At 41.7% G+C, this 24,964-nt stretch overlaps 1 protein-coding gene across 2 annotated transcripts; it reads left to right on the top strand.

Moving 5' to 3' along the window:
- Positions 1-903: 903 nt before the first annotated feature.
- On the top strand, positions 904-23,988 carry olfml3b (olfactomedin-like 3b). Of its 2 annotated transcripts, XM_079844417.1 has the most exons (4): positions 962-1,016; positions 14,260-14,557; positions 19,416-19,701; positions 21,071-23,988. In XM_079844417.1, exons 2-4 carry the CDS (start codon positions 14,456-14,458, stop codon positions 21,853-21,855), a joined length of 1,173 nt encoding a protein of 390 aa, XP_079700543.1. In that variant the 5' UTR covers positions 962-1,016; positions 14,260-14,455; the 3' UTR covers positions 21,856-23,988. The 2 variants fall into 2 exon arrangements, with proteins under 2 accessions (XP_079700544.1, XP_079700543.1); XM_079844418.1 differs by lacking the exon at positions 14,260-14,557 and having other exon boundaries at positions 904-1,016.
- Positions 23,989-24,964: the final 976 nt, after the last annotated feature.

The following is a 24,964-nucleotide window of genomic DNA, read 5'->3' as shown; positions in this document are numbered from 1 at the left end:
GCACGGCCGCACTGTAATTCATTCATGGCAGTACTGTCATTCACGGTGCATGTCCAATGGCGCGTGTTCAGTTTATTCCTATGGAAGCTCAATTTTGCTTTGCTCCGTCCGCACCATTATGAATGCTCGAGCTGCCGTGTGCATTTTACTTTCGGTTAAGAATTAGCGATTTAAAAGTCCCTGCCGGTGATTCCGGTATTACCGGTGTTGTCACATGTCGATTAACCGGTGGGAAAATGTCCTCACCGTCACATCCCTAGCGACGCCCATCACGCATAGATCAACTAACATGATCATTATATTTTTTCAACAACAAAACACGTTCACTTACATGTATTTGAGAATTGGAATATAATATAAATATTGAATTGCATTCAAAAGCATAATATATAAATCAAGAGAACGATTCCTCATCATGCAAGGTCAATATGATTAATGTAAAAAAAGGGTGCGACCAGTGGGAAGAATGAGTCTAGAGCCCTGTACCGTGTACATACATGTAATAAAGAAACAATATATAAAGTTTGGGGAATAAAGGGGTAATGAAAATTAACAAATTATTTTGGAGTATTTTAGAACTAAGGGGTACTTATTCTATTATTATGCTCTGTTTAGGCCCTGGAATTGATTCTTACGTCACCAGGACGGTGACATTTACAGAGGGGTGAATGTGGTAATTGGGAAATGAGGTCAAGTAGGTTGTGGGGCCTGAAATTAACACCTGACCACATGCCAAATGCGGGTGAATTTTGCAATCTACCAGCCACATTGGCAGGTAACTTAGCCAATGAGAATTGAGTGATTCATTGGGCAGTTTGAGACGATGTGACTACGTTCATGCGATCGGAAAGAAGACGAGGCCCTTCTCTGACTACGTTTGGATGTGCGAGTATAACTGTTGGTGAGATGGTACGAGATAATAATGCAACGCTGACGTAGGCTACAGTACAATGACAGTTGCACAGATGTGTGTGCGTGTGCATGTTGGGAGTTGGGAAGCGGTGAGAACATGTCCGGTACGTGGTAACTTTACTACTACTAATAATAATAATAATAATAATAATATTAGTTTAGTTATGTTTAACCGTTCCTGAACGTGACTAAATCAGCCATCAACACAGCCGTGTGTGATGTGTTCACATACGAGCTTCGGTAGGTCTATATCTGTGGACTCTGATTAGCAGCAGTCAGTATGACTGTCTGTGACACGGGACATCAATGAGTAAAAAGATTGAAAAAAAATGTATATCATAAGAGTTATTATTACTTATATTGATTTCGTTAATAACTTGACAGCTTTTAAATGTGTATTCTTACAAGTTAAAGAACAATGTTTGCGGGACAAGTGGATTTTTGAAGGGGCAAGTAAAAAGAGAATTTCTAGGAATCAACTAAATGCAAGAATGATTCTGCATTAATTTAGCGTAAGTGGCGATCGATAGTGGATAATAATATATAGCATAATGTATATTAAACTGACGGTAACAAAGGTGGTCAAAAAAGTAAATTTCAGGCCAGCAAATGTGACTTTAAGTCAGCCGTCTATATATTGCGACATCATTTAGAGGGCGACTAGCCAATTGAGTGAGTTAGATCCAAGTTTTAACAGAGCAGGGGAATTACAGTGGAAAGAATGAAAAAGAACAAGAGGAACAAAGAGGAAGAAGCCAAGCAAGAGAAACAAACAAAAAAGGGACAAAGCGTGCTACTTTCTATCAGGACTTTAGTATTTGAAATGAAAAGTTTATAAATGTATATGTTTTTAAAATAAAGGTTTCCGAGTCAGTGATATCAGATAGTGTATTTGTATTTTTATTGTAATTACCCTGTAACTTAATGGAACAAGAGGGTAACAAGCACCACTTTAATTCACAGCCCGCAGATGTCACACTTACCCTGTAACTGCATGGAACAAGAGTTTATTTTCGCAGTATATATAGTATATACTAAAACAGCTGCACTTTTGCTATATTAAAAAATGACTGTATAAATGCACTGATATATTACCCATCATTTAAAAAAGAAGCATAGGCTTGTATTTATTGTACACTTACAAAAAGTTATGTTAAATTGCTCCCAAATATAAAATGTTTGCCTATCATAATAGTAGAATAAGTACCCTTTAGTTCTAAAATACAGTATAAATAATTTGTTAATTTTCCTGGTTATTACCTCTTTTTTCCCCGAACTTTACATATTACTCCATTAATTCTACACAAACATACTTTATAGGTAGGCCTACTTACGCAGTCCTTTGTGGGCTGTAATCTAAGGGCCAGATTTACTAACAGCTTGCGCCAGTGCAAACCCTCTTTTGATGTTAAAAACTACTGTCATGCTGGATTTACTAAAGTTACTCACAAAGTTCCACAAGTTGGTTTGTTTGACTATGTCACTCACAGCTAAAACTAATCTTTTTTCTTTTTTTTTATGAGAGCAGTTATGAATATCTTTTAGAAATGCACTAGCCTGGGGTTATACAATCTGAACGTGGATCATTTTGATAACGTTGTCATCTGTATGCAAAAAACTTTTCTGTTTTTAGTACATTGTTGTCACGTAAACGTACCCTAAGAGCGTAGCACTGATCCCTCATGGTGGCTCATGGTGTGTGACTGTTTAACCCCTTAAGCCTGAAGGAATTGAAAATAATCAAAGATATTTGAAATCCAACAAAGAAATTTGCTTTACTGTTGTCCACCCACATTCCTTATCAGAAGGGCCATCTGGAAGACAATAGAGAGGCCTGTATGCCAAATGGGTGCCACATCTTTACAGTGGGGGAAGTTTGGTCTGATTGGTCCGTTTTGGATATCTCACATTTGGTTTGGTCACATGGTCAAGGAAAGGGATAAAAGAAGATTGGAACTGTTGCTCTTTCTCTTTTTCTCTGCCTTTTGCTCTTTTATTCTCTGACTCTTGAGATCTTTGGGGCTTCTCTTCCTTGCTCTCTCTCTCTCTCTCTCTCTCTCTCTCTCTCTCTCTCTCTCTCTCTCTCTCTCTCTCTCTCTCTCTCTCTCTCTCTCTCTCTCTCTCTCTCTCTCTCTCTCTCTCTCTCTCTGGTAACATTCTATTCATGTTGTGTACTATTAGTGGTATAAGTTTATCATCTCATACATCCATTTTGAAACTATTTTAAGTGTAACCATAAGTGTAACCACAACCAGATTTAGTCATTAAATCCTTTCTATTACAAATACTGTGCTAACTAGTTGATATGGTATTGACTTTGAAGGGCTCCCTATGGCAATACAATATAGTCAAATTATAGCAACGCTCTCCCACATATTTTGCTATTGTAACTGCACTTATTTCCGTCGTTGGTATAAGTTGCAGTGGGTGGAAATAGACGAGAAATGTACAGTTCCCTTTCAGTCGGTCACGTTCGACGTACGTCGGAACTGACCGACGAATTGGGATCTGTTTCCAGAGACCGACCTACTTCGAGTGATTAAAACGAGCCAATGGACATTGGCATGCGGTTCACACATTCCACGCACCGCCCCGCAGCGCGGGTATAAATACAGAAGTGGAATACCGCATCATTGCTTTTTAACTTCGGAGCCGAACGGTTTGCTGTATCAAGCTGTTTCTACAAAGAGTGTTTAGACGAGTCTCGAGGAGGATCGCTCTCTTACCTGGGTGCTGGTGTGACGGCGCGAGTCAGCGAGTGGCCGCTGCAACATACACTTGTTCCTGTGTTGGTTGGCTGGGCGTTTCCGTTCTTTGAGTGCTCACACGCAGGCTTGCAATCGGACTGCTGTGAGCCGCGGCCATCTCCCTGAGTGCTTCAGCACTTCTAAAAGAGCATTTCCTTCTAAAAGAGCAACACGGTTTGACCCTGCGTCTTTTTCAAGATGTCACTCAAACCGTGTGTTTCTGGATGCAGTTGTTTCCTGTCCTCATTTGACGGCCACGATCTCTCGCATATAAACATGTGAGATTGCTTTCATGGGTGATCCATGCTCTCTCAGGAGAGCATGGTCACGTCGGCGCGTTGTTCGTCTCACCTTTCTCGTAAGGGCTGAGCGTTCAGCGCGCCGTGTGCTGTCTCGCGCCGGCTGATAGCGGGGGTTGTCACGGCAACCCAGCGCGTCACTCGGCGCTCTGATGCGCGGTCGAGACTATGAAACCTCAAACGGGGTTGAGTCCCTTCACTTATTCCCCGATCTAGTTTCTTTTCTGGGGCTCCAGAAAAGGATTACTTTGGCTAATAAGCGCTGGTGACCTGAGGATTACAGTGGGGCTTCCCCGCTGAGTACATCTCTTCGGGCCCCCACTCCTCTATCGCATCACGATCGTGCTGAGACTTTGTTTGTGGGTGGTTCATGTTCTCTCACGAGAACATGACCACGTCGGCGCGTTGTTCACCTTGCTCTTTCATAGGGGCTGGATTGTTCAGCGTGCCGTGTGCCGTCAAGTCTGACGGCCACGCTCATTGTCTCACATGCCTGCTGGTAGCTTACAGATGGGATTGCTGGTCCTTTAAAAAAAAAAATGCGTTTCATTTGGCGCTCTGGCGAAGGACAGATGTCAATTGCTGCATCGGAGAGAGGGCTGTTATGCGCTGGAAATGATAATGCTGAGTTTCCCACTATAATGGTGTGTGCTCATGCTGAATCAGATTCAGAGTTGACAGCAATGCTTTCCGGGGTGGCTGCCCGGATGTGCATTGGAAAAATTTAACAGCATGGAACTATTTGGTGTCAAAATATGGAACACCAAAAGGGCCATAACCTTTATAAGTTTTTCCCTCTCTCACTGCCCTCTGTCCTGCATGCATGAGGGTAGTCCCGACCCAGGGGTTATGCAGGAACTGCGTGCGGTGATGGACCTCGCTCTCCGGAGTGAGGAAAGTCACTGCACGCACCCTGGGTCAGGCGATGTCCACACCAGTGGTCCAGGAAGCTGGGGCTAAACCTGGCAGATATGCGTGAGCCCGAAGTTCGGTTCCTCATCGCCCCTGTCGGTCAGGCTGGCCTCTTCGGCGACGCCAACGAGAACTTCGCCCAGCAGTTCTTGGTGGCCCAGAAGCAGACGGAGGTGGCAAAAAAATAAAATAATAATAAATTAAAAAAAAAAAAACCTGCCCCGACGACCAGCTGCTGCCTACACCCAGTCGTTGGCCGCAGCACCTCCATCTGCTTGTCGCCGAGGGCGCCACCCTGCGTCCGCCTCCACCCAGGCAGCAGGTGGCCGGGCGCAAGGGAGGTGCCCAACCCGTCCAGGGTCCCGCGAGCCTGCTAGCAAGCACAAGGGCAAGCGACCCTGAAACGGGCAGCCCAGCGAGAGAGGAATTGCTCGGGGAGACGGTGTCCGCACCCCTCCCGCCGCCTCCGGGCCTCCCGAGTCGGGTCTGAATACTCCACCTCGCTGCCTCACCCCGGGTACGTCTGTGGTGCCGTTGATCCCGCTAGTTCGGTCTCTGGGGGCCTGGCTAGGTCTCCCCAGGCCGTCTCGCTGGCTCATCCGTACCATCAGACTCGGCTATGCGATTCAATTCGCACGCCGGCCTCCCAAGTACAGGGGCATCCTCTTCACCTCCGTGCGGAGCAGCGATGCCCATGTCTTGCGGTCCGAGATCGATGTCCTGCTGGCGAAGGGCGCGGTCGAGCCGGTTCCTCCTGCCGATATGAGGTCGGGGTTCTACAGCCCCTACTTCATTGTACCCAAGAAAGGGGGTGGGTTAAGGCCAATCTTGGACCTGCGCATTCTGAATTGGGCCCTGCACAAGCTTCCGTTCAAAATGTTAAGGCAGAAACGCATTTTCCAATGCATCCGTCCCCAAGATTGGTTCGCAGCGATCGACCTGAAGGACGCGTACTTTCATGTCTCTATCCTTCCTCGACACAGACCGTTCCTGCGCTTTGCGTTCGAGGGGAGGGCATATCAGTACAAAGTCTTGCCCTTCGGGCTGTCCCTGTCGCCTCGCGTCTTCACGAAGGTCGTCGAGGCAGCCATTGTTCCGCTCAGAGAACGCGGCGTTCACTTACTCAACTATCTCGACGACTGGCTCATACTCGCCCAGTCTCGGGAGCAGTTGTGCGAACACAGGGACATGGTGCTCAGTCACCTCAGCCTGTTGGGACTTCGGGTCAACCGGGAGAAGAGCAAACTCTGCCCCGCGCAGAGGATCTCTTATCTCGGTATGGAGCTGGATTCGGTCAGCCGGACAGCGCGCCTCACTCCAGAGCGCGTCCGGTCAGTGTTGAACTGCTTGAATACGTTCAAAGGCAGGACAGCGGTCCCACTGAAATTATTTCAGAGGCTCCTGGGGCATATGGCATCTGCAGCCGCGGTAACGCCGCTCGGATTGCTTCATATGAGACCGCTTCAACGCTGGTTGCACGACCGAGTCCCGAGATGGGCGTGGCAGAGCGGTCAGTACCGGGTCCTAGTTACTCCTTACTGTCGCCAAACCTTCAGTCCGTGGTCAGACCCCTCGTTTCTCCGGGCCGGAGTGTCCCTAGAACAGGTGTCGAGGCATGCTGTGGTCTTCACGGATGCCTCATCCACGAGCTGGGGGGCCACGTACAACGGGCACGCAGCTTCGGGTCTGTGGACGGGGCCCCAACTGCGTTGGCATATCAATTGCCTAGAGTTACTGGCAGTACGTCTTGCCCTGGCCCGGTTCAAGAAACCGCTTCGGGGCAAGCACGTACTGGTCCGTTCGGACAGCACTGCGGCCGTTGCATACATCAACCGTCAGGGTGGTCTACGCTCCCGTTGCATGCTCCGGCTCGCCCGCCATCTCCTCCTGTGGAGTCAGAAGTTTGTGAGGTCACTTCGTGCCATTCACATCCCAGGTGCGCTGAACCAGACAGCCGACGAGCTCTCTCGCCAGTCGACACCTCCGGGCGAATGGCGACTCCACCCCCGGAGCGTCCAGCTGATATGGGACCACTTCGGAGTTGCACAGGTAGACCTGTTCGCTTCTCCGGACTCGACCCATTGCCAGTGGTACTACTCCCTGACCGGAGGTACCTTAGGCATAGATGCACTTGCGCACAGCTGGTCCCCGGAACCTACGCAAGTATGCGTTCCCCCCAGTGAGCCTTCTCGCACAGACACTGTGCAAGGTCAGGTAGGACGAGGAGCAGGTCTTGTTAGTTGCGCCCTACTGGCCCAACCGGACCTAGTTCCCAGAACTCACACTCCTCGCGACAGCCCCTCCCTGGCCGATCCCCCTGAGGAAGGACCTCTACGAGGCGCCTCTACTCTCTGAAGTGGAACCTGTTCGTCGAGTGGTGCTCTTCCTGCCGGGAAGACCCCCGAAAGTGTTCGATTAACGTTGTGCTTCCTTCCTGCAGGATGGGTTGGATCGAAGGCTGTCTCCCTCCACCCTCAAAGTGTACGTCGCAGCAATAGCGGCGTATCACGATGCAGTAGACGGTAAATCCTTAGGTAAGCACGACTTAATCGTCAGGTTCCTCAGAGGTGCGAGGAGACTAAATCCTCCTCGTTCTACCTCGTTACCCTCCTGGGACTTAGCCCTGGTGCTCAGAGCACTTCAGGGTCCTCCATTTGAACCTTTGCAGTCTGTTGAGCTAAAAATCCTGTCCATGAAGACAGTTATCCTGATTGCATTGGCTTCAATCAAAAGGGTAGGGGACCTGCATGCACTCTCAGTCGACGAATCATGCCTAGAATTCGGGCCGGCCAACTCTCACGTTGTCCTGAGACCCCGGCCTGGATACGTGCCCAAGGTTCCTACCACTCCCTTTCGGGACCAGGTGGTGAACCTGCAAGCGCTGCCTTCGGAGGAGGCAGACCCAGCCCTAGCTTTATGTCCCGTCCGCGCTCTTCGCGCTTACGTTGACCGGACTCAGAGCTTCAGATCCTCACAGCAGCTCTTCATCTGTTACGGAGGCCAGCAGAAGGGAAAGGCTGTCTCCAAGCAGAGGTTGGCCCACTGGATAGGCTTACCGGTCCCAAGACGTACCTTGCCCGTTCGGGTTGCGAGCACACTCAACAAGGAGTGTTGCTTCTTCCTGGGCGTTGGCTCAAGGCGCCTCGCTGACAGATATATGTAGAGCTGCGGGCTGGGCGACACCTAACACGTTCGCTAGATTTTATAGCCTCCGTGTAGAGCCGGTATCTTCCCGCATTCTCGCCCCCAGTGGCCAGCAGCGCTAAGTGCCCGTTCTAAGTGTCGGCTTGCATACGCCACTCCCGCCCTCTGGGCCGGATACGTGCGTCTATTTGCTCCAGTCGTGTTCCCCGAAAATCGGCTAACCCTGTGAGTTCCTCCGTCACCCCTCCGGTGTCAGACGTGGCGGCCGTCTGATGCCAGGCCTGCACCCGTATGCTTGTGGAACGTGTGTGTAGGCTGGGTTCCATATGTTGCGGTCCCCTCTAGGCTACCCCATATGTGTATTTTCCACGGTACCAGCTACCCTACTCGGCTAGCCCCGTGTCTTTCCCTCGACAGAGCTTCCTCTGTCGTCTCTGGCTGTGTTCTTCCCCCCCTGGAACCAGGTTGGGTCCACCCCAGAGACTGCCATTTGTTGCACTACCCTGTTAGGTTAGTTGGATTCTGCCGCTTCAATATAACTGTATATATCCTAATTAAATTTATAATCAAAGCCTTAATCATTATTTATAGATTTTGCTTAATCAATAGGACCAATGATTGTTGTTTCTTCCTTTATGTTTTCTAAAGTTTGTATTTGGTCTCCGAGTGGTGACTGAGGGTCTGTCCTAGGGGTGTGTGATGTGTCGCTAAATGCTTGTGTTTGGATTTTGGAGGCATCACACACCTTTAACCTGACAGGAGCGCAGTAACAGTGCTTGCTCACTTAGCCCGGCTTCCAGAGATGAAATATGGATCGGTCTTTCATTTTTATATTTTATTTTATTCCTTTCATATTTCTTTTTTCTGAAACAATAAAGAATTGTATGCATATTGCCTGTCTGTACCTCTCACTGAGAGAAAGCACATTATCAGTATGTTTTGGGAAACTTTTCCTGGTCAGTACTAGAGCTCAACCAACTCCAACCTTGGAGAGACTGGGTATCTGTGTGTGTGTGTGTGTGTGTGTGTGTGTGTGTGTGTGTGTGTGTGTGTGTGTGTGTGTGTGTGCGCAGTATTCTGTGTTACAGTTCAGTATTGGAGGTGGATAACGGGCATCCTAAGAGATGGGTCGACTTGTTGTTCTGGGCAAGCTGGCGCCTGCTCCAGAATCTGGAAGGTCACTAGGTGCCTAATTCCGGGGTGAAGATGTCAACAAGTGATATATGTTATGTACACGTGAATCTGATTAACTGACAATGTGTGGAAATTTCAACACGATCTCATGACAATGCGTATCAATAGTACGAGTGTGCATTGTCGTGGAATATAGTATACGCCAAAATTATACGGTTCATACATATAATACGCCATAAAGTGCATATCATATGCACGCAAAAAAACTGTGTACCATATCCACGACATTGCACACTCGTATTATTTATACGCATTTTCGTGAGATCAGGCTCGGAAATTTACCATGACTGTTAATTTTCTCTGAGCCAATCAGAATCATCCACCTTGCAGTCATGACGTGGCTAACCCTTGAAAACAGTATAACTGTTGAGAAATTGTATGTACGATAGGCTGGTAGAGAGGGAGCGCGGCCTACGAACTCTTTGTGAGACTTGAAGCTGGCTTCTGCTGATGAAACTGCAAACTATTCTTCGGTAAATTTCTCTTTAATTAATTGCACTCCTGACTCTTGGTCTTTATTTTTCACTACTGGTCCTGGGTCCTAAACTGTTACCCCAACAGTAGCAAGGAGAGTCAAAAGGTTGGTATTGTTTGATAGAAAACATTTTTAAATACATTTTTTAAAGTACATTTGGACATTTGCATGCTGAGAAAAAATTAATAAATAAATACAAATAAATAAATAAAAGTGTGCTCAAGGGAAATTTCACATATTTTTCTAATTTAAAATGCAATATCTCAGGAAGGAAATAAGGAAGGGGAAATTAGAAGTAGAGGAAAATCGATAGCATAAAATAATCAAAAGTTACAGCATTTGGAACCAAGGTAGCCTTTTACATAGTACAAAAAAAGACTGTCGGCGGTACACTTCGGGCTTAATCTGCATCCTATGAGGCTATGTGTCCAATTTGGTCTCAGTTTTTTCAAGTGCATTTGAAAAGCAGAAGTTTGCATATGCATATTAAAGCCCTCGTTCAAAATGTACCCCAATTAGAACTCAGTATTTTAAGTGTTAAAGGGTTAGTTCACCCAAAAATGAAATTTCTTCCATTAATGACTCACCCCAATGTTGTTCCACACCCGTAAGACCTCCATTCATCCTCGGAACACAGTTTAAGATATTTTAGATTTAGTCTGAGGGCTTTCAGTCATTTGAATGTAAGTGTATGCACACTTTGCTGTCCACGTCCAGAAAGGTAATGAAAACATCATCAAAGTAGTCCATATGTGACATCATTTGGTTAGTTAGACTCTTTTGAAGCGTCGACAATACATTTTGGTCCAAAAATAACAAAAACTAAGACTTTATTAAGCATTGTCTTCTCTTCCGGTTTTGTTTGAATCCGCATTCACGACGCCACAGTGACGCAAGCCGCTGTGACGTGTTATCTGGTGCGACAGAGCTTCGTTTGTAGTCTGAGGGAGACGCACGCTGTAAACAAGCTGTTCTACATTGTTTGTATTGCTATATTTTATTTAAAATGGTGCGTAAGTGTGCATGTCCCGGATGCCCTAATCGCCAAAGATAACCAGATAACACGTCACAGCGTCTTACGTCAGCAGCGTCACTGTGGCGTCGTGAACGCGGATTCAAACAAAACGGGAAGAGAAGACAATGCTTAATAAAGTCTTAGTTTTTGTTATTTTTGGACCAAAATGTATTGTAGACGCTTCAAAAGAGTCTAACTTACCAAATGATGTCACATATGGACTACTTTGATGATGTTTTCATTACCTTTTCTGGACGTGGACAGCAAAGTGTGCATACACTTACATTCAAATGACTGAAAGCCCTCGGACTAAATCTAAAATATCTTAAATTGTGTTCCGAGGATGAACGGAGGTCTTACGGGTGTAGAACAACATTGGGGTGAGTCATTAATGGAAGAAATTTCATTTTTGGGTGAACTAACCCTTTAAGAGTAACCTTTCTCCACTCACTTTTCACTGTATTGTGTATCAGATGGGGGGGAAAAAAGATGTCAGAACTGAAATAAATAAAAATACATATAATTCAGAGTGGATAGATGCATCTGATATTAACTAGCTCTTTAAATATCAATGAATGATTATTGATGTTATTCATGCACGTTAAAAAATTTCAGACTCCAATTAAAAATTTTCTAGTGAGTGACTGGTCACATCTAAATTTTTTAGTTGACCAAATTTAATTTCTGTTTATAAAATTATATAAATTCACAGAAATTAAATTTGGCCAACTGAAAAATTTAGATGTGACCAGTCACTAGAAAGTTTTAAATTGGAGAGGCCGGACATTTTTTTACAGTGTGATGTGAAAGAAAACCATGCTTCAATAATCACAGCTCTTTCGTTTGTAGAGAAACCGAAAAGAGAAAAAGAAAAAAAAGGAAAGGAAAGGAAAGAAAAAACTGTAGACAGCAGACTAACCACAGGGTGATTCAGAGATCACTATCAGGAAGAAAACATCAGTCCCATACTAAAGAGCAAAGCCCAAGGCCATCTTAAACATTTCTTTGACAAAATGGAGGAAGTAGTGCTGCTTCCTTTTTTGTTTTAGATTATTTTACTTGCAGCCTCCTAAACGGATTTCACTGGAACAAGTGCATATTTGCAAGACGTGCAAGGAATTTAAACTAGACATTTTAGCAGAAGTTTTGTCAGAAGCTGGGACCTTTGATATTTTGGAGTAAAATAACAGTTTTGATTATTTTGTAGGCAGACAGCTTGAGATAAAAGAGTCTATGCTGATCCCACAACACAAACACAATTTAGAAACATATAGCCTACTGACTTGCTTTACTCATACTTATCCTTCACTATCTCTGTTGTTATGTATTTTAGTAAATAAATAGAAAATAGTTTCTTTGACCTAACAAGTACTGCATAGTATAAGGACAATTTAACAACAAAAGTCTTACTTACTTGACATTTCTTTTTTGCCCACAAAACAGGAAGAGGAACTCCAATGTGTACATCACCACCTGATGCTGCATGCTAATGCAGTAATATTATGCTGTAATGCCTCCTAGTGGTTATAATATTTTTTATCAACATTAGTCATTAGTTTTATGTATCATATTTGATATGCAAATTTGAAAGATTCTAAAAACCCCAACATGATAAAAACTGCTTAAAAACCTGTTGTACACAATTTACTACATGCCTCATCTGAATGATAGTTTATACTTGTTTTTTTTTTGCAAGTAAAAGGCCTTTTTGTATCATTCTGTATCATTTTTTTTATCAAGTAAACAGAAGAATAACTTATATTGTTAGTAATATTTCAAAATGAACACTTACTTGACTGAAGCAACTTAGGTTTACCTGATAATCCACACATAATTCTTTAAAAAAAAACCTCTGTTAAAATATCAGACAACAGGGAACTTTTGAATTGATCATTGAAATGCATTAATAAGCATTTCATATTTCATTAAGGCATATTATAAGGAGATATAGGGCCCTATTTTAACAATCTAAACGCATGGTCTAAAGCGCACGGCGGAAATGCACGTAGGGCGTGTCCAAATCCACTTTTGCTAGTTTAACGGCGGGAAATATGGTAGGCGCATGGTCTAAAAGGGTTGTCCCTATTCTCTTAACGAGTAATGGTTGTGTTTTTGGCATAAAGTGCAACAAACCAATCCGAGTCTCATCTCCCATTCCCTTTAAAAGCCAGTTGCGCTCGCATCATGGTGTATTCGCTATTTACATGGCAGAATTTGCAAGCGAAAAAACAGAATGATTCTCTAGCGAGGAAACGGATCTGCTCGTCATCACTACAAATAGGTAGGCTAATTCTGATACATGCAATGACTATCCATTATGAAATATTTTTATATTTATATATAATAATAATCTTTTAAATTTTAATTCTTACATTTTTTGTATTTAAAAATGTTTGTGTGCTGCTGCGCGTCCCTGTGTGTGTAATAACCCCGCCTATAGGCGCATATTACTAACGTGCCCTTTAAATAAATAAAAAATACTGCGCTATTGACCTTAGACCAGGTTTTTGTTGGTCAATGGCGCAGTCGTTTTCAGTTGCCTCAAAATAGCAACGCGCCAACAATGCGCCTGAACACACCTCATTTTCAGACCAGCACGCCCATGGGCGCACAAATGAATTTACTATTTAAACAACTTGCCGCAGGACATGAAAATGATAACTGCGTCAGGCTAAAACTAGCAAAAAACACTTGCGTCGCGTCTGGCGCTGCATTGTACCAAGTGTATGATAGAGTCCATAGAGTGAGAAATTATATTTACATGCATTTTATGAAAGTAGTCTGCTATACTGTTATAAAAATCTCATTGATTTACATTACAAGCAATTTCATAGAAATGCCAGCAACTATTTTGTTCATTTTGGGGCTCTGGATAACGTGTTTTTTTTTTTTTTCCTTGAGTGTGAGCTTCATATTCTCCTAAATTATACTATATGAGCCATAAAAGCCTAATGTATCAAATATGATACTCAACAAAACATCGAGGACACCTTGCATGATTACTGAAATTAAAATAACCTTCTATATTTCAGTTCTTTATTTCTGAGGCAGTGACCTTTTTTGTTTGCAAAGACAATGACAGATGTTGCCGTAATCTGTACTGTTGGTGTTTTCCCAAATGTTAAATTTCAAATCAATTTCCATTTTAGATATTGCACCACAGACCACAAACAAAACACTATCAATGGTTCGGTAGTTTCAGCATGTTCTCACACTTTGACTGATCACTGTGAATGATCTTCATGAATTTCGTATTCTCCACACTGAAACTGTGCCTGCAGTGAAACACTCCATGGTTTACACTAGACTGAAATATGAGTCAGTGTTGGGAAATTGTCTAGTGTTATGCAACAGATTGAATGTGAGCCGTGCTGTTCGTCCAAAGAAAATAAAGCTGAAAAAGAATGAAAAGGGCAAGAACATCAGTAAACTTCTTGTTACTGTCTTACTGGGCTATTGAGTCATTTCCATTTTACATGTTTGACTTAAATCACAAATGTGAGTCATAATGAAACGTGAATAAAAAAACAACTGGTCATTAGTAGTTCTGTGTTTTACCAGAAAAGGAGATGGGGGTAATCCAGCTCTCCAGAGAAAGAGCCGCTCCAGATGTTTTAGGCTCCTCCTCTCGCTCTGCTCTTTCTCTAAACATTCCAGCCAACTTGGTGCCTCTGCATGAGGGCTTTTCTACTCCGCTGTCATAAAACATATACTCACACACTCACCATTTCTAAGCAGTCTCCTCCGGTCTTTAAAAATGAGAGCCCTCCAGCTCCTTGTCCTCGTTCTTTCTGGCCTGGTTGGGGCACAGCAGCAGGCCCTTATGGACTACTTGGAGAGAAGACTCCTTGCCATTGAGGTAAGAACAATAATGCTCTCCCAGCTAGACCATGGCCTCCAGATACAGGCAGACATAGAGTTTTGAGAAGAGTGAAGCTAAAGAACAAGACAACAGACATAATTTTGGATGAATTGTGGATTTTTTTGAAGGATATGGTGCAGTTACTTTGCTAGTAGGTCTTTAATACTTCCTCTGAGCATTAATTATCATTATTATTATTATTATTATTTTTTAAGTTCTATGAGGTTCCCCATAGGAGTGAAGAGTCACAGAAAATGTGTCAGTAGAGTACAAGTGGGCTAAAATGTGATATAAGGATCAAACAAATATGTATATGTAAAAGAACTTCAGTGGTGTTCTATGAGTCCGGTTTTTCCACTCAATTTTAACAACAAAAATGTTCTATATAAGGAGAAATGTCTTAAATGATTGCAATATACTTTAATTTTTCTAGTGATAAATATGTTTACAAGCTGTTTAATTCATAAAATTTAATTGTAAACTATTAATTACTTAAAACTAAATAAACTTAAAGGGATTCTATATAGGACCTTCTCTTGTAAGAGTGTACTGACTCCGAACGTGATAACTGTAGTGTACCCAATGCATGCCAGACAATCACAGCGACATAAAAACAGACGGACACGCACACTATCTCTATTCCCTTCTGCTTTCGCTCCATTCCCACAGCTCTTTCTCCTCGAGTCAGTCACCTGATCTGCCTCTGTGTCTTGGATTCATTCACATGAAGGAAATGTTCTCCCTTTTTTTTGCTTTCTGTGCTGACTCTGCACATACAGTTCTCAGGCAAGTCATTTTGTGTGATTATACTAAAACGCACTTTGCTTCTACTTTCCTTCCACTGAGTCACAAATTCAAAAAAGAACATTTGCTGCCAAAGGTTGATCCATCTGCAGCGCAAATGATGCTGTTCCAATGCCAAAGTCTTCATGTATTCCTGCAGCTGTCAAGGGAGGGCTTATAGTTGAATAATTTACACTCATGAGGCTGTCTGACTCAGTATTTAGTCTTCTCGAGTTCACGGTTTAAAATGTATGATTGCTTAGAGCATGTATATGTATTAAAGCCATCTGAAATCAATGTCTGGATGCATGTTCTAAAATAGTAACGTCAGTCAAATACAATTTATTTGTATAGAACTTTTCACAATACACATTGTTCAAAGCAGCTTTACAGAAAATCACGATATAATTTTTTTTTTATATATCTTCGTGCATTAGTCACAGAGGATTAGAGTTGGTTGATAATATAGTTTACATTAGTGGTTGACCGATATTAGGTTTTACAGATAAAGATAACTACACTGTAAAAAATAAAGCTTATTACCCAGACATTATCCAGTCATTTTATTTATTTCCGTTGACCATAAAACACAACACAATTAAGTTCAAAATTCAAAATATAGATAAAACACCTGTAGGAAATAAATTAATACAGTACATTGTGCCCTTACAGATTTTTTTTGGACTACATTGGCCAATAACCGATTAATCGTCTGATTTTTTTTAAAGGGATACTGAATAAAAACAAACATAAAATAGTGCTGAACTTGAATAAATAAAAAAAACTGTACTGAATCATGAAAATGCAGGCTACTGTACTTTTTAAATTCAAATTAATATTAATTATACCTTTTTCATTCATGCTAGTTCAGTGCATAAATGATGTTAGGAGATACAACTTTAAAATATAAAAATGTTTTAGTAAATGTTGAAATTAACAATAAGAAATAATTGTATTCACCTTAGCTAATGTTACAGATGGACTCTTAGTGTTACCATTTCATATAAACCCAAACAGTCATGCTTAATGACCTTTAAATATCTATAAAGGCCATAAAGCATTGAAAAATTAGAAATATTGTATCTATACTCTCACACTTTATTTGCTTTATCTAATGAGAACAGCAAAATATGTATTAGAGTGATGATAAAAAAGTGGATGATTTTCTGATTAGTTACTAGGCCTATGTTTCTCTTGGCTGCATGAACATATCAATTTGCTTTCTCATAGCTTTAAAGTGACCAGCTGGATATACACTAATGTAAATAGTTGGTAACAATCGTGACATTAAACATTTGGGTCGGACTTGCGTGTTTTTGTCACATATTGTTTTAACATCTTGAGGTAGGCCTACTAATGTATAGCATCCTCTCTGCCTCAACGGCAAACATACTGTTGTTGTCCACTAATGCAGCATCTAGTCAACAAATTAATTAGGCCTATTTTATAATGCTATGAAAACATGTACTGTAGTGTACTGTATACATACCGTTTCGTTGTCTATGTTTAAAATACATTCTGAAGTGTCTGTCCAGCACGCAGCGTCACGTGGCAAAACAAACTCCATGAGGTGTAAATAATAGTTTTTTTTTTCGCCTCTAGAGGCCACTCTTGTACTTTATAATAACTAGAGATGCACCAATACTACATTTCTTTAAATCATTCAGAATGATATCGGCCGATGCCGATACCTATAGTTAGATTTTTCTGATGGAAAAGAAACCTCTCCTAAATAATGTTGCAAAATATACAGAGAACCCTCTCATTTGCTACACAATAATATTGGTTGCAAAACCGCTAAACTGCTATTTATTTTCAGATATAATAGGCTAATTACAACCAAATAAAAAAAAATTGCAACTCAATTGCACATAGGCCCACTGTATAAGGTATTTTTCATAAGCACTTCATGACAAATTTATTCAAGCATTTATGATTAAAGTAAGCTTCTCTCTAGTGTTTCTTTATTGCTAACTAACAAACTGTGCACATCGGATGACTTTCCTGAGGTAGGCTTAATACAATGTTTAGTTGTATGAACTACAATTGCAAATAAAAAGTTTTATTGATTTATTTCTACGGTTGAAACACTGATTGAGTTATTACATGAGTCATGATTCGGATTTCGGTAAGTTGTACTGTATCTTTCAACATACCTTTTGATATTCATGCATTTTCGTGTTTTCGATATAACTTATTAAAGTGGAAGAGATGACTCGCTCTCCGCACTGCAGCTTGAACTGAGGCATTTATTGTTTGTATTGCATGATAAAATGGACAGAATTTGAAAGATTGTACCTGATTACACCCAGGGGCGGTGCCAGACATTGTAAACATTCGGGGCTTAGCCCAAATCTAGTTTCTCCAATGACATTTTAATTTAGAATTAACAGCTTTACTGACTTGAAAGAAACTTTGTTGCTGCCTACTGCTGGCAGCCTGGTTTCAGGCGAATTTAGCCCCGCCCACAACATTTGAGTTCGGGAAATTCGGTCTGGACTGTTGTGGAGCAACTATGCCAGAAAAGGAGCTGTTCGGACCAATGAAATTGTCAGGGCAGGCTTTATATGTTGATGGACAGACGATCAACAGTAAAGTACCCATCCACCTCACCAAAGAGCTCTTGTGAATGCGTTCTAATCCTAAACGGAGAACTTGTTCGTATATGCATTCACCTTTACTATTTCTCTCAAAAATGATGATCGAGTTTGTAAGTACTCGGCAAAGATTGTTTACACTCATCTTCTTCTTCTACTTCTTCCAGCGTGCGTGCAGTTGAGTTCTGTTTACAGCTATGCGTCGCTCCGTTGCTCTGATTGGTTGTAGGTCTTTCCTGGTTCGGTTGAAACACGCCCCATAATCACAGCCCAATGGAGCAGTATCAGACTCATATTCTGACTAGAATTGGGGGGTATCCATGCCCCATTGAGTAATACTATTTCATAACAAAACCCTTCAACCGGACCGAAAGAGAGTCTGAGTGCCTGGCCTCAGTGAGTGACAGGAGGCGTGACTGTGTACAACCGCTGTCGGAGAGAAGAGAGAGAAAGCGCTGCTGGTATCGGTGTGGATACTGTGGAAAAGCGGCATTGAACCGTTTAACATATTTTAGTAGAGATATGTATCGAAAAATTATATTTCGACAGCACTGTTAAGAAACCTCAAAACTGAAAGATTCTGGGCTTTTGAGAAAACATTCCGGGCTCCAGCCCCCTTAGCCCATCCCTAGCGCCGCCCCTGATTACACCCTAACTGTTTATTTTTAGAAGTAACAAAGCACAGTGCTATTTGCGATTATTGGATGAGAGGTGTGCTACAAATAGTTTTTTGTAGGGAAAAAACTGGCTTGAACTACGGGTCACATACAGCCTGCTTTTATGTAGCTATTTTTTAACTGTTAATGCGCTATAGTCGTGTTATCTTGCCCTAAATTCAACATGAGATATTTTCTTCAGACACACAGTATGAGTTGCAGACGGACACGTTTTTCCCCACCCTTTCCGCACGCTGTTTTAAAACCGATTACCGATATCGATTATCGGCCGATACATCAGTGCATAATAACATCAGACCCTTCTCAGCCACTGCAGCAACTGACACAACTTGGAAAACTATCTATATGGACAGTTCCAGCAAACGGTTATCTGTGCCGATTAATCGGCAAAACCAATCAATCGGTCGACCTCTAGTTTACCTGTTGCAACGATAATACATTTTAATGCCCTACTCAAGTAATTTGCTATATTGTAATATATACTGTATGTATGTAAAGTCGGATGTAGGTTACTATATATAAAACTTTTGTACAGCCTAACTTTTTCAGGCAACTGAATAGCAAAGTCCTGGCAACTTTCCAAGAATTTCTTAGCAACTGCTTAGCAACGCCTTGGCAACCACCCTAGCAATGTGGTAACAAGAAGAACCATTCACATTTATTTTAACATACTATCCCACAAGATAATTGCTAGCCTTCAGTTCATCATATTATTTAAGATGCCACTTTAACTCTGACTTACTCATCTCTTTTACTGAGGCTCTTGAGACTTGTTTTTGTTTATTTCTCCATTGGCAGGATCGCATCTCCTTGTGGCATGAGCAGACCAGCCGCTACGCCTCTGAGCTGCGCGAGTTCAAGCAGCAGATGGTGGCACAGCTAGAGGGCTTGGACAAGAGCAAGGAGGCTCTGCGGAGCGAGTTGGACACAGTGGGAACACGCGTAGATCGCGTGGAGAGAGAGATGGACTACCTCGAAACACAGAATGGCGGGCAGCCTTGCGTGGACGTGGATGACAAGCTGGTGGAGCAGCAGGTGACGGTTGTCAAGGAGAGAAACAAAGCCAAGTACGCCAAGCTTACAGGTAAAGAGCTTTAGGTAACATTCCACATGCTTAGATACTGGTAATGTTTGATGACATGAGCTATAGCTGGCTCATTCTACAAGTTTTCATTAGAGAAACAAATGCAATGTTTTATGTTAGAGATTTTATCTAACATAAAATAGCAACATTAAAACATAAAATTGTGATTTTATTTACCAAAAAATAGCAAATATATTCAATATAGTCTGTTGAATTGAGAGTATACAATTATTTGTTTATATTTCCCTTATTACACCTTTTTTACATTTCTTAAGTTTAGACACCCAGGAAATGATATAATTTGGACAAGAAAATATCAAAAATTTTCAGCTCAAACCTGTAAGAAATAAGAAATGATCAAAAATGTATTTAATTTATGGTGAATAAGTTTATCAATAACTGCAAAATAACATTTGGTTCTAAACTTGCAAACCACTACAACCGTCACCCATTCTGACATTTCTTTTTAATTTATGCATTTTGTCACAGTGTTATTTTAGTATATTAATATTCTATTCTATTTATTAATTATTATTTTTTCATATTTTCAGTTTTCATCAAACTCTTTTGAGTTTAAGAAATTTTATGTGCATTTGTTACTTTTAGATTTTTTTAAATATATACTTAGCTTTAATTTTTTTCCAGTTTTAGTTATCGTCATTGTAATCCTTCAACTTTTCAGTAAGTTGAAAAAAGATTTTTAGTTCTAGTTAACAATAACATCACTGTCGCAAGGTTGAAAAAACCTCCTAGAAAACGAATATTAAACATAATTGTGGAAAGTGCCAGCTATGCTTCATTGATTCAGTTTTAAGAAGCTCTTAAAAGTGGCACGAGAAAGACAGGGAAGAGGGTTCGATCACATCAAGCTCTGAGCTATCGCAACTTGACAGAGTTTAATACATAATGCATTAAACAGTGGGTCTAATCTTCCTAAAGTCCTTGTTTAAAAAGCACTTAGAGGTACTAAATAAAATTTATTATTATTCCATCATTGCGAGAGACAGTAATTATACTGCTGGAGGACAAATCCTGATACTTTTCTCTACACTTCAGCAGCTCTATATTGCCTTTTCATAGCAAAATGCCACAAATCTGATTAACCCAGACTGTCATTAGTGCATTGAGCATTCCCATTAGGGTTTAGCGTTAAATCAGGCTTTAGTGGAAAGCAAATATTGGTATTCTAATTCAAGCAAAAGATGGATTGCAATGGAAATGACACAGGATATTTGATGATTAACATATGACAGACTACTGAAAGGAGAATTTGTTAGCCAAAAAGGCGTTAATACTATATATTTATAGGGATATAGGGATAGTTCATCCAAAAATAAAAATGATTTTGATTTTCCATTTATACGTTTAGACTGTAGTGACATGATCTCCAGCATCAAAGCCATGAAGATCCTCAAACGAGTGGGCGGCTCTAAGGGAATGTGGACCAAAGACATGGGAAGTGCCACTGGGAAGGTGTACATCTTAAACGGAACAGAAGATAATACAGTGTATGAATTTGGTACAGTCCGTGAATTCACGTCCTCCCAAGGCACTTCTGGGGCCACCAGCGTCCAGCTCCCTTCGGACTGGCGTGGTATGGGCCATGCGATCTACAACAACAACCTTTACTATCTGAAGCAGGGTGAGGAGATGAAACTAATAAAGTTTGATCTTCAGAAGAATATAGTTGCAGACAGTGCTGTGTTTCCAGCTAAAAACCAGCTTCCAGTGTACAGCCTGAATCCCGAGACCTTCATCGATTTAGCAGTGGACGAAGAGGGTCTGTGGGCCATCTACGCCACACAGGAGAATGAGCGGCACATCTCTTTGGCCAAGATAGACCCTAAAACGCTTGACATTGAGCAGATGTGGGACACCCCTTGTGTGAGGGAGAATGCAGAAGCAGCGTTCGTCATCTGCGGTACCGTCTATGTTGTCTACAACTCCAAACTACCCAGCCGCTCCCGAATTCAGTGCGTGTTTGATGTCAGTGACATGGTAACGAATGACGATGCCCCACATGTATACTTTCCCAAACGATACGGCACTCATGCCAGCCTCAAATACAGCCCTGTGGAGCAGCTGCTCTACGCTTGGGACGATGGCTATCAAATCCTCTACAAACTCCAAATGAAAAAGAAGCTGGAGGTGTAGAAGGTGTACTGAAGTCTGAAGAACGAAGAGCTGGAGAGGAAATGCCCATGTTATTGGCTTGCTTTTTCTTATGCAACCCGGCTATGTCGCACTTCAATACATTTTGCTTTGTAGTTACACAAAGAGCACAACATATGATCGATTGGACACATGTTTGTTTACTAGAAATGAATGTACAGGGCTCAAGAAAGAACCATTTTAACTTAGTTTGCCTGGAGCAGAACTAATAAAATGATTTTAATTTTATGCTGACGTTAATGATAGTTAACAATTCACATAGCAACTTGAGGAACACAGCAACAATATTACAGTAATATCAATATTTAAAAGGTACACTTTGCAAGTTTTGGCCTTCTAGTGGTTACATTTTTTTATGCATTTTGCAGAAGAACATTGTTTTGGTTGTGCTTAGGATCTGTGGGGACGAATATCTCACTGCTCAGATTCACTACAAGGCTTAATTAAAAGATATAACCAGTTTAAATGGAGAGGATCTCAAGTTGACTAGCTGAAGACGTTACTGTAGCTATGTTCATTAATAAACCTGATATATCCTTGAAAATAAATCCCAGCACAGCGTTACAACCATTAATGAAATGACCCTTCAAAATAGATAATGCTTTACAATGAACTACATATACATATTTTTCTGTTCAAATATCTGTGACCTCGACTCTTAAAGGGGTACGTCAGCGCTGGGAAGATGAATGTGTATTTAAACTTGGTCATTTATGTGGTAGAAATGTGAAATAATTTTTTTATTTGGTGCCTTCTAGACCGAGAAAAGACAGAAAATGTATTTTTGTCTCATGTGGATGAAAGACAACTCCCAGAATGCACTTGCTTCACTGCCCTACGAGGCCACTCACAAAGCCACGTTACTGGTTACATCTCTTGCCCACCGCAGCACCGCCACACCATCGTTTTGATATTCATAGTAATAAAATAATTTCGTTCAGTTAGAGAACAGACAATACAATTAAAAACTGAATATGTCTTTTCATTAAAGTGTGAGTGAGCTGAGCGAAAGTCACGACACAAACACAGCAGGAGTCAGATTTCATTCATCACGAGAGCGAAGAGCTGAGCAGAGCTGAGGTAAGAGCGGCAGTCATTCACGACGCATGTCCAGTCTGGCACGTTTTAAGTTCATGCATATGGAAGCTTAACTTTCATAGGAATTCATTGAAAAGTTGAAACACTCACTTTGCTCCGCACCGCTCCGTTTTGAATGCCCGAGCCGGCCGTGCGCATTTACATTCTGTGAGGGAGATCCCACCCCTATGGGCGGGTTGAAAACATGTGGACCTAGCTCCTTCTACTGGCTGTAGTATATAGCCTCTGGCCAAAAAAATCCTTAGATGTCGCAAAATGACGATATTTGCATCATCTGAGGATTTTTTCCAGAAATAAAATGCATAATTCTCTATATGTCTCAGGGGAACATGAGGGGGGAAAGTACGATCATTCAAATATACTACCGGGTTTCTACTGATACAAAGCGTAATGCTAAATAACTGAAGTAACCCTTTAATAGCTTTAGCTCCAGCACAGGAATCGACTCTTGTTGTCGACTCCATTGCTGTGTCTGAAATCACTGACTGGTGCAAAAGCTATAGCTGTTGTAGAAACAACTTACACATAGTAAAATGTAGTCATTCACTTAGGGCTGGGCGATATGGCCTAAAAAAAAAATCCCTGATTTTTTCACAAAACAAATCCAATTTACGATTTAAATCGACCCCCCCCCCCTCTCCCCCCTCCTAAGAAATTGTTCAAAACAAGTTTTAACTTTGTTTTGTTTAAAAATATTTGTGGCTTGGTAGCACATACCTGGGGTCCAAAACTATCGGGGGAAAAATATCGAAACTCTTTGGTCGTTTTTGAGCGAGATGCTAACGGTCTAATCAGATTCAATGATCTATGCTACGCTATGCTAAAAGTGCTACAGCCAGACCTGGAGATCGGCTAAATGGATTCGAAAACTGTAAAACTCAACTGTTTAACTATAGGGGAGTTGGAAAATTAAATGTTCCTTTAAACTTTCGCCGTATCCAGTCGGTAAAACTCTGAACACATCTTCCTTTCTTAAGAATGACTTCAGTGCCATTCTTTTCTCAAATAAAAGCTTAAAGGTGTCATTAACTGTTTTTTTTCAAAAAATGTTATACTGTTGTCTGAGGTCAACTTATGACGTTTGCGTGGTTTTTACATTCAGAAACATCATAATGAATAAGTAATAGGCTATTTTCTGCCTTGGTTTTGAGGCTCTCTGAAAAACAGTCGGTTTTGATGGGCGTGCCGCACTGAAGACTTGGAAGTAAACGCCCATGGCTAGGATTGGATAAGATTTGCTTATTTAATGAGTTTCCGCTCCCCTGTCAGTACACGTGAGGAATTGTTTTAAAAGCATCTGGATAAACGTTCACGGGGCTCGAAAAATATCTTTATCAAACAAACACAATGATTTATCTCTCATCCACCTGTGATTGATTGGAATGTTATTTCGGTATCATTTCGCCCGATCATCAGTGAATATAACCGCAAACCTTATAACCGCGTGCGCGTGCAAGAAAGGAATGTTATTTCACTATAGCCTGCCAGTGATAGCCCGTCTGAAAAACACATAGCCCCGGGACTTTGGGCTTTGCGAGCTGGCGTTACAAGTCAGAGTCTGATCACGAATGAACCAATAACACCTTCTCCAGCCTGTGACCGTGTGCTAAGGTATGTAATCAATAGATATCAAACGATCTGTAACAATGCAATACTAACACATATAAAAAAACATGTTTTACTCACATAAGTGTGTTGCACCGTTCCGGTCGGTTCCAATATAGAAGGCACAGCATTGTGTTTTAATCTCAATATGTCTGCAAATCCAGTCTCAACATGTATCTTGTTTACAATCGATTCAGCGGTGAAATTAAGCGAACAAACACGCAATGTCTTACGCACGTGAATTGAAACCGGCATGTTTATTGCTCGGTAGCGACCCGTTTAACTCCATGAGTCGGTGGGCGGGCTTGAGGCGGTGCTTCTGTGTCCTAGTACGTCAATGGTCGACATATTGTGAGAGCTCTCGTTTTCTGGGCCTGGTGTCTATAAA

Source organism: Gobio gobio (assembly GCF_949357685.1).
Source record: "Gobio gobio genome assembly, chromosome: 19".
Classification (NCBI taxonomy): domain Eukaryota; kingdom Metazoa; phylum Chordata; class Actinopteri; order Cypriniformes; family Gobionidae; genus Gobio; species Gobio gobio.
Note: the sequence above shows the minus strand (reverse complement) of the source record. Positions and strands in the feature narration are given on the sequence as shown.

Excerpts from the sequence above, each read along its gene's own strand:
- olfml3b (XM_079844417.1), top strand. The coding sequence starts at position 14,456 with ATGAGAGCCCTCCAGCTCCTTGTCCTCGTTCTTTCTGGCCTGGTTGGG. Across the intron at positions 14,558-19,415 it reads GAAGACTCCTTGCCATTGAG|GATCGCATCTCCTTGTGGCA; the intron begins GTAAGAACAATA and ends CTCCATTGGCAG. Across the intron at positions 19,702-21,070 it reads CAAGTACGCCAAGCTTACAG|ACTGTAGTGACATGATCTCC; the intron begins GTAAAGAGCTTT and ends TTATACGTTTAG.